Source organism: Oenanthe melanoleuca, chromosome 2 (genome assembly GCF_029582105.1).
Source record: "Oenanthe melanoleuca isolate GR-GAL-2019-014 chromosome 2, OMel1.0, whole genome shotgun sequence".
In the NCBI taxonomy this organism is placed as follows: domain Eukaryota; kingdom Metazoa; phylum Chordata; class Aves; order Passeriformes; family Muscicapidae; genus Oenanthe; species Oenanthe melanoleuca.
The window spans coordinates 63,238,090-63,248,445 of record NC_079335.1 but is presented as its reverse complement, the minus strand read 5'-3'; the positions used below and the strand labels follow the sequence as shown (position 1 = coordinate 63,248,445).

Here is a 10,356-nt window from a genome sequence, read left to right as displayed (position 1 = left end):
CGAGCCCTGTGCCCGTGACGCTGATAACCTGCCCCCCGCCCCGATCTTCGCACCGAATTAATCGCCAAAAACGCCACACAAAGGGATCTGCTAATCTACTTGATTTTATGTCTCCATGGAATACATAAAGTCAATGATAACCCGAGCGGTTTTCAAGAAGGTTACAAGTACAATCGCATGAAAGTCTCAGGACTGCAGTAGTTTAAAAATTGCTTTCAGTTCTTTTATCAAACAGACGTAGTAATAAGAGAGCTATTTTACAGAGTTAAGCAGCAACGTATAGTCTTAGTCTCAAGAAAGAGAAACATAGTACAAAGTCAAACCTCAGCTATCGACAGCCACCACTAATCTTCACGTTTTACTTTGTCCATAAGATACGGAAATCAAAACCTATCAGACTGACTGCTTCCACTGAAGGGAACTGGGATGAATTTTTCCTTAACAGAAGTCAGTAGTAGAACACCTTTCTCCAAAGAAAGAACACCACCAGCCACTCATATTGCATTCTAGGATGTAGTGATATTAAGGTTACACTGGAAGGACAAGTTCTCCAGAATTTTAAATTAAAAAAGATTCTCAATACAATTTGAAAAGTATAGTTCATTGTATCCATTGTGCTTCTAAAACATTTATGTTGCAGGGATCTTTGGCAACCCAAATTCATCCACCAATACGCCATCCTGTAGGAAAGAAAAAGAAACATCGGGTTAACAACTTTCCAGCAATCAGAACATTTTATAGAAGCTTCCTTACTACTTCTATGTGTAGTGTCTGTATCTGCAATTGCCACTGTGTGACAGCTGGAATCAAAACAAAAGCACTGGTGTTCTTCCTCACTGTGAGGCTCGATTAAAGCCCCAAAAGCAAACATACAGAAGCTTTTCTTCTGGTTTTAAGACTAGAGCCATAATGGTATACTTAAATTCTACTGGCAGTCTAACAGTGTTTGATAGGATTGACAAAATGTCATTCTAATGATTTTAAACATAGTTAAGTGCATTCAGTACACTGTATCCTCAAATTCTGTCTTTATCATCCATACATATACTATATAAATAGCATACATAACATTAAGCACGCTTTTTTGTTCAAAATATTAAGGATCCCAAATATCAAGCAACCAACCCAAATGTGATTATCCCAAACCAAATAAAAATGGATTTAGCTGTTAAGGAGAAAAGGACTCACTTTGTTTTTTGTGTCTGTAGGAGTGACCTCTGGGATTGCTGGAGCGGATGCGGCTTCATCTAAGTAGGAGTTGTCTTCATCAGCTAAAAGCTCATCACCTAATGCATCCAGTTCTGAAATGGAATTATGTTGGTTGAAACATTATGCAAGAAGTTCCTTTTGCAAGAGAAAAGCTGCTCTTACAGAAACTCAGGATTCCTACTGGATGCTTATATTCAGACTCACTTAGCATCAGCCATCAGTCAGAAATAAACACACACACTGGAGAGCACCTTCTTCCCTGCCTTGTAGCATTCCATTGGTATCTCATGTTTGTCTATGCTCTTGTTACTCTTCTTAAAGGAAATGCAGCTTTAGTGTTTAAAAAAAGCTATCAAAGCTCTTTAAAACACATTTAAAGCATATGACCAAGGAAATGAACAATCACTGCACGACAGTATGATGATTTTTACATTCAGTAATATAAAAAAATCATCTTCCCCCTTCCTAACCTGCTTCCAAATCATCTTCATCAATCTCTGGTGTTCCATAGCTACGACTCAGTGCCTCCTGGACTTCATTGGCTTCTTCCATCATATCTTCTAATTGATCTTGTATGTCCTGAAGCAAGAATCATTTTCAATTGGTCCCTATTTACTCAAATTAAGTTTAGTAAATCCAACATACAAACACACTCAACTCTTTTAATGCATAAACAATTTTTTTTGAAGCAGTATTAATACAAGTCAAAACATACACATTCAGGACAGGAGTACTTGAAAAGCAGAAAAAGTAGGAAATTTAGACAAATCTACCATCTGGAAAATAAGCACTAACCTGAGTTGTGCCACAGCAGAATTTAGAAAATACATTAGCACTTTTACTGGCACTCTACTTGAGTACAGGTTAAGGAAACAATACTTGCCTAAAGGTTTACAGTGCAGGCCATTTATAAAAGACAGAATAGGAAAGATAACTTAAAGGAATTCAGCACTGGCATTGGGTAAAAGCTTAAATGCAGCATATTGAAATTATATTTAGAGACCTTATGGGAGATTTTTTATGCATTTTCTGAAGTCAGGGCCAGCCCTTGCTGATGTTTGGTTAGTGGTTTGGGGGTTTGTTGTTGTTGTTTTTTTTGTTATTTGTTTTTGGTTTAGGTTTCGTTCTTTTTCATCATGCACTACCTTGAATCTGCACGTTACTACTAAAAGGAAACAAAAAAAGCCATAGCAGGAAGTATCCACTAACATTTATGCTGAAGTGCAAGGAAAGGAGTGGTGAGATTAAAGATTAGTTCAGCAAGGAAACAATGATCACTACAATAAGGCAAACCACTGATTGTGCAGTAGCAGAAAAATCAGGAAGGAATTATGATGGTGGTTCCATACAAAAGGCAGACAAATTCATGTGAACAAAAATAATCATCTCGACTTCAAGTTCATTGTCTACTCACCATTATTTCAGTACATTATTTTTGTTCTTTAATTATTTCAACTATAAAAGCTTACCTCAATTTGATCAATCTTGACTTGCTTGTAAGCTTTCTTCATTTCTTTCACCCCCAGTTTCATTGCATCCACCTAGAAGAGTCAAACATCATGCTTGGATCTGATGTAGCACAGAGTAAACAAATTAAACAAGTGTGATAAACAAACTGGTACCGTTGTCTTTGTATCCTTCAGTGCCTGAATAGTGTAATTAGCTTGTTCCATATTAAAAGACTGCTGTGACAGGTTATCCCTCTGTTGTTCATACCTGTTTAAAAAAAAGGCAAATAATGGCTTTAAAACACTACACTATTTATTACCACAAATACTCCTAATTTTTTAAGAGTTAAAAAAAACAGCAGCAGTAGTCTAAAGATAGGAACAGATTTGTTAGTTGTTTTTTTTTTTTCCACTTATTATACACAACTGCAGAATAAACAGCTTCTTAAAAATCTGGCCATTATGCATTTCTGTACTTGAAGCCAACAAAGCTATTCCTGAACTAAGCTTTAACTGACAGCAACACCATATTTGCCTACACTGACAAAGTAGGTAAGGATACAGCAAAAGTTTAATCACCACAAGGTAGACATGCATGTCATGCTCACTAATGCTGCAAAGAGAATGGAAGAGCTGGCAGATTATTCAAACCACAGTGGCTGCACACTGGAGTTTTTCAGGGCAGGGAGGAAGAGGAGGATAGGGTGCCAAAAGGAAACCTTTAAGACTAACCACATAGAAAAGAGAGATTTTAAAAATTAGGAAATCATCTTTCTCAAAGCCAAACTTGTATCAAATCAAGAATGTAAACTATGTCAAGTTAAGCAAAAGAACAAAAGCATAAAAATGAACCATGAGTCCCAACAAGCAAAGCAAGAGGTCTGAAAGACAAGGAGGATCCACATGCAAAACCTTATGAACAACTACTGACTGCATCTATTACTGTTCTACAAAATCAGAAAGAAATGACTGAGGGATATGACAATAGCCTATCTATTATGAGGGGCCCAGTAATCCCACCAAGGAAGATGAGCAGGCAGCATGATCAAAAACCAGGAAAAAAAAACCCCTAAAGCCAGAATCAAGCAGTCCTCACAAGATCTACCCAAAGTACCACATTCCTTGCCATATGATATTTTGGACTGTAAGAGTTTAATAATACTTAACAAGTAACTGAGTAAGTCCATAAAGGTATAGTTCATCTGAGGGATGTGAATTACAAGATGATGGGAGCTTTGGCTCTGACAGCTTCTAAGATTTGCAGTTCATGGACTATGAGATATTCCAATGAAACATTCCTGAACAATTGCCATGTTGTGATATTCCTTCCTTTGGATCTGTTGCTGGACACTTTCAAGACAGTATACTAGACAAGACCAGACCACAGGATCATCTATACTGTCCATTTGGGGGTTTCTGCTTAGATATAATTAGCCTGCACTGCATCTGCTCAAGTTCTCAAAGGTGTCCAGAGAGAACAGGGAAATTTCCAGTAAACCACAGCAAGGATACACAATTTACAGTAATCAATTAAAAATATAAAATGAGGCAATCTCTCATAAAGTTTAGGAGCCAAATATATTTGTAATAATGAGCAGATTTAGGTCGTCTTTTACCTATCCAAATTTATATACTGACATACAAAACATAAATATGCTGGTGCAAAATATGTAAGGAGATACTTCTGAAAGGCTTCTTCAGCATTTTTCTTTAAACAATGCTCAGGAGAGTACTAGAAAGAGAAATGAAAGTGTTCCACTGCCCCATAAAGAAAACAACCCTTTATTAAACACAAATTGAGAAAGGTTTCAACTTACATTCGCTTCTGCTTTAACACTCTCAATGCTTTCTGCTTTACTGTATTCTGAAAGACACGATAGCGTTACATTAGATAAAACATCTGACTTTACACTTGATTATGCTGTTTAAACCTAATGCATTGGATTTAAATTTTCCAAAAGATTTCTCAGTTACTAGTGCCAGGAGTTTAACTATAGTTACATTCAGCATTGGCATGATTAACAAAACAGGAGATAGACAAAGCACCTCACAGAAAATACTTTCAGTTTCTAGTTTCTGATTTATGTTTTCAGTAAGGAGAATAAAATTAAACTTAGTCCATCAGAACTATCTTTCATTAATACATTTTAACAGTCAGCATACTGCAACAGGTACTTGAACAATACTGTTTATATCATATATGTTTATTATCAGATACATTTTATATTTTAAGTTCATCCTCTTAAAAATGGGGATGAACTTAGGCATAGTGTGGAGATTTTTATTTTGGATGACAAACAAAACAAAAAGCCTCTCTGCCAGGTTTAATTCAGGTAATGAGGAAGAAGGGAAACAAGTTCCTTCTCATGGGGGAATTACATTACACTCTGGAACAAATAAAAACCAATGAAAACACTGTTCAAAGATGTATGTCTAATAAAAGTAATCCTTCAGGATCTTATCTCTCATCTGTAGGGCAAGATGCAGTTTTAAGAACCTGATGAACTGGCTAAATCACATGACAAGAAGTGTGAGTCACATCCTCTCGTGCCTAACTTCCACAGAAGAACTCCACAGGAGATCTTACCTTTGCAGGTCCCTCTCTCATTTTCTTCATTTGATCCTTATACTTCACCAGTTCTGCATCAAGCCTAGCAATTTTCTTGTCAATTGACTCAGCTCTGCTATCCACCTTTAATACATGAGGGGGAAAACAAAGAAAACAACATTCATTAAGGTTTTATTCAGGAATGGGATAAGAAAAAGTACAGCCTCTGTTTTGCTGTGCTTTTAACTGAATTGTTTCTTCACTTAGTGGTTTTATAAACTATTTAGATATTGAGAGAATCCAGAACCAGAATCAAGTGAAACAACTTCTACAAGGAGCACAAGAAAAAACACACTGAGGCTGCAGGAAGCTCTGCCATTGTAACATGTTCTCATCATTTTGAGCTGCTCCCTTGCAAACCCACTCAAGGCAGTTCTCTATTCCAGAACTTCTGCGAACACACAGTGCCAGGGACTAAAGTGGAATGGAAAACCTCTAGGTGTGCCCTGCTGGCATTCCACATTTGGGATAGATTTTAACCCTTCACCAAAAGGGGTTTAAAAATTACACAGGATGGGTACAGGTAGCTCTAACAGCATACACAAATTCATAAAGGCATTTTTAAAATGAGCTGACTACCCTAGCATTTCTCTGGAAACAACAAAATAAAGCTTATTAACTTCTAATTCCAAGGAGCCTCTCTAGGGATTAGATTATAATGACATTCCAATTATAGCCTAAGACAGATCAGTGCAAATTTGTAATTCTGTCTTGCTAATGGTGTGGCTAAGCATGTACAATTCTGTGGGTTTTGATTTCAGTGTTTCAATGACCCTTTTAAAACCCTGCTCTATGACAGCAACATGCATTTGCCAGAGGTATCCTGAGCAGAACATCTGATACAAACATTCCACACAAGACATTAAAGTGCCTGGGCATAGCCAGCATTGAAAAATTTGAATTAAGCTTTCTAGTATCCAAATATTTTACTAATAGCAAGAAAGAGAAAAATTTAGGATTTTGAAACTCCTGTACGTTTAAAGCATGGCACCTCCTCAAGATCTTTATCAGCTAACTGCATCTTTGAGGTCAGCCTCTGCAGGGGAAAAAATTACTTGGTTTATTTATATAATGACTCTTTCAAGCAGTACTAGCAGGAAAGAGAGACAGAACCTCCCACATCCACTAACTAGGCAAAAATTTTTCACACACGTGACACGGGACCTCAGCTTTTAAAAATGAGACTGGACAGAAGAGGGGAGAATGGATCTAATTTATCCAAAACACTAGACTGTGTATGAGATCTTGTGGAGCTTCTGTCTATTACTCACAAATAAGGCACACTGAGGAGCATTTCATTGCTACAGAAGAGCCCCAATTTACACAGAAGAAAGGGAATCTGAGTTTTAACACTGTTGTCACAACTATTAGCCTTTTGCCTCTATGTTTCCTATTTACCACTCTGAAAACTGTAAGTTTAGAGTGTTTTTTCAAAGAAGAAAAAGTAAAAAGATTATTAATGCTTCGCTTCCTGGTGCATCTTTCCTCCTACTGACCTCGTGACAGCTTTGAGTCATCTGACTGTGCTCTGCCAGCAGGCATAAAAAACCCTGCCTTTAAATGCAATGAATTTTAGACCACTGAACTTGTCTACACAGGAAAGAACATCCAAAACATAGGCATGATTACTGCCTAAGAGTTGTCTATGTTTTTAACAAATGTTGCATTAATCACTGCTCACCAAATACATTTCCAAAGTGCCATTCAATGGCTAATTACCACTGAACTAACATGGTGAGAGACCTTACAAATGTTCAGAAGGTAGAGCAAAATGTATCTAAGACAGAAAACACCCCAGAAGCAATAGTAGTTGAGCCTCCAAACTACTGGATTTAACATTTTAGTCTCATACAACTCTGTTCAATAATCCACTTTTGTGTAATTTAAGTTAAACAATCTAATCATGTCTTTAGTTTTACCAGGATTTATCCTAGAGACACCACTACTGTGAAAAGTCTTTCACAAATCAGACAGATTACTGCATATAACTTGGCACAAAAAGTTAATTAATAAACTTCAAACTAGTAGAGGAAAGCATTTCTTCCCATGCTTAACTAGTAACCACCCTGTAACTCATCACTGATTGCCAAAGTCATCTCATGTATAAAATAAACCTGAAACTCTTCAGTTAATCTGCTGTCTTGCATAGTCAAACTTTCAGACACTGCAATTACAAACAGCTATAAGAGGACCAAAACTGTGTTCAGCAGGATATTTTAAGAAAAAGAAAATTCCTGGTGTTGCCAATCAAAACATCTGTTTAAATTACACTTTTATGTACCCTAGAACTCCTCTAGGATTGAACAAGCTCTTAGCAGAAGACAGACTACTGACCTATCTAAATTTTCTTTTGATTTACTCAGCATTAGAAAATGTGACATTAACTGGCAAAAGCAGCATGAAAAATCTAACAGACTAATAAGGAGTTAGTTGTTGTGAGGGAAACAAAGCTTTCTGCTCTTCCACTTATATTGCCAAAATAGCAAATTTAAACACTTAGAATCTCAGATGGATTTTGGAGTTCAAGTCATCCATCAAAATATTTAATGGCAACAATGGGAAAATTAATCCTGACTTTCAATCCTGATTTTCACTGTTCTAACAAAATATATTTAAAATTATGTTTGGGCTTAATACTGCTAAAAAGCAATACAGATTTTTGTCAGTAAGATAAAATACTGGAACAAACATTATGAGCACTTTTCTCTCCCCATATCAGCCAGTGGCATACACAAGAGACTGATGTGTAGGTAGCACTGACAAATATTAGATATTTCATTTAGAGAGTCTCTTCACTGGGTAGCAAAATAAATCTTCTGAATCTTCTGAGAAGAAAACTGTGATTTTTCCATAGAAACTGTTGTTAGGTTCCAATGACAAAGCTTAGTTAACCAACATTTATACCATAACCACTACTGACCTTTGTTTACTGACAGAAATACTCAAGAAACTTCATTTTCTTTCTTCACGCTTTAAAATTAGATTACAACAAAAGGAGCTGCAAAACCATGCTACAGTTTTCTTGATAAATTTTAAGGTCAAAAAAAGACTATAAAATTACAAGGTAAATCTTAATACTTTTTCTTAAGCCTCTTTGCAGGCAGGCCAACACAACAACAGCTGTAAAGTGTTTTGCCACGTGTTTCCTGAGCGTTTCTTACTTGGTGTGAGCTTGCTCATCTGTCCAGTTGCATACACCTTTGGCATCGACCTACAGCAACCCTAACAACCCCTAAGAGTCAGAAACATTCTTCTGTATTGGACAGGGAGACTGATCTTGCTCCTGCCTTGCCACAAGCTGCCACGGCAGGAGTTAGCTAGTGCAATCAAAGAAGTCCTCAGCTGGAAATGCTGAGGACATCCGTGAGGATGTAAGGACAGCCATGCCTGCGTGCCCCCTTTATGGGATGCGCTCCTAGGCACAGGACATCCCTGTGTGCGTGTGCAGGCACACAAACACTCACCAAAACACACCGCGCGTGTCCCCGCACTCACAGCGCTCAGGGACGGGCCGGGTGCGGCTCTGAGTAACCTGCTCTAGTGCCAGCTGTCCCTGCCCATGGCAGGGCGGCTGGAGCTGGGCCATCTTTAAGATCCCCTCCAACCCAGGCCATTCCGCGGTTCTGTGATGCACATACACGGACACGTACACACACACACTGTGCCCACTCACCGCAGTGTCCCCACACACACACACTCACACTGTGCCCACACATCGCAGTGTCCCTACACTCACACACTCACACACACTGTGCCCACTCACCAGTGTCCCCACACACACACTGGGCCCACTCACCGCAGTGTCCCCACACACACACACACTGCGCCCACTCACCAGTGTCCCCACACACACACTCACGCACACACTGTGCCCACTCACCACAGTGTCCCCACACACACACACACACACACACACACACACACACTGGGCCCACTCACCGCAGTGTCCCCACACACATACTGGGCCCACTCACCGCAGTGTCCCCACACACACACTCACACACACACACACACACACACTGTGCCCACTCACCGCAGTGTCCCCACACACACACTGGGCCCACACACCGCAGTGACCCCCCTCACGCACTCACACACACTGTGCCCACACACCGCAGTTCCCCACACACACACACATATTGTGGTGCGATCCCTAAGGCCGCCGCGGCGCTCCCGAGGCGTTGGCCGGGCCGGGCCGGGCCGCGCAGCTCCCAGCGGGCCCGGGCACTCACCGTCCCGATGCAGTCGGTGAGGCTGGGCGGCGGCGCCTTCGGCTTGGCCTTGCCGAAGAAGCGGTTCATGGCGGCGGTGCCCCGAGTCGCTCCCGGCCCCGGCAGCGGCGGCAGACGCTCCCGGCCGACCCGGAACCGCACGGCCGGCCCCGCCCCGCGGAGGGAGGGCCCGGCAAGCAGGAAGCGCTGTGCCGGCCCCGGTGCCGGTCCTCGGGCCCTTCGGAGCTCAGCAGCCGCGCACACGGGGACGCTTTTCTCCCTCAGCACACCGCGTAGCCAATTGGGCCTGCACCGCCTGCTCACAGTGTGGGATCGCCCCCACAGTGTCAGCTGAGCTGATGTGCCAACAATGCCAGGAAAACATGTAAAGTGTACCAAAACCGAGTAGTGTGGAGTAGTGCGGGCAGCAGGCTAAGGGCAGTGACTGTCCCTGTGCTTGGCACTGTTGAGGCCAGACCTCGAGTTCTGTGTCCCGCTCTAGGACACAGTTCAGGAAGGATGGAGGTGCTGGAGCAAGCCCACAGAAATGCAATGAAGCTGGTGAAGGGTCTGGAGCACAAGTCCCGTGAGCTGCTGAGGGAGCTGGGGTGCTCAGTCTAGAAAAAAGCAATTTCAGGAGAGACCTTTATTGTTCTCTACAGCCGCCTGAAAGAAGGGTCCAGCCAGGGGGGACTGGCCTCTTATCCCAGGAAAGAAGTGACAGGGCAAGAGGACACAGTCTTAAAGGCACATCAGGGGAGGTTTAGGCTGGACATTAAAGTAGTTTCTTCACAGAAAAGGTGCTTAGATGTGGGCTGCCCAGGGAGGTGGGAGAGTCACTGTCCATGGAGGTGCTTAAGGAAAGACAGGATGTAGCACT

The 10,356-nt window shown here is 41.0% G+C and overlaps 1 protein-coding gene across 1 annotated transcript; it reads right to left on the bottom strand.

Annotated features, from left to right (window-relative positions):
- Positions 1-86: 86 nt before the first annotated feature.
- Positions 87-10,025, bottom strand: CHMP5 (charged multivesicular body protein 5). The gene is made up of 8 exons (XM_056482856.1): positions 9,498-10,025; positions 5,245-5,349; positions 4,475-4,521; positions 2,832-2,925; positions 2,679-2,750; positions 1,680-1,788; positions 1,189-1,301; positions 87-680 (listed from the first exon to the last, which is right to left on the bottom strand). The coding sequence occupies exons 1-8, from the start codon at positions 9,564-9,566 to the stop codon at positions 630-632; spliced, it is 660 nt and encodes a 219-aa protein (XP_056338831.1). The 5' UTR covers positions 9,567-10,025; the 3' UTR covers positions 87-629.
- Between the last annotated feature and the right edge of the window lie 331 nt (positions 10,026-10,356).

Excerpts from the sequence above, each read along its gene's own strand:
- CHMP5 (XM_056482856.1), bottom strand. The coding sequence starts at position 9,566 with ATGAACCGCTTCTTCGGCAAGGCCAAGCCGAAGGCGCCGCCGCCCAGC. Across the intron at positions 4,522-5,244 it reads TGAGAGAGGGACCTGCAAAG|AATACAGTAAAGCAGAAAGC; the intron begins GTAAGATCTCCT and ends CGTGTCTTTCAG. Across the intron at positions 2,751-2,831 it reads TGAAGGATACAAAGACAACG|GTGGATGCAATGAAACTGGG; the intron begins GTACCAGTTTGT and ends TGACTCTTCTAG.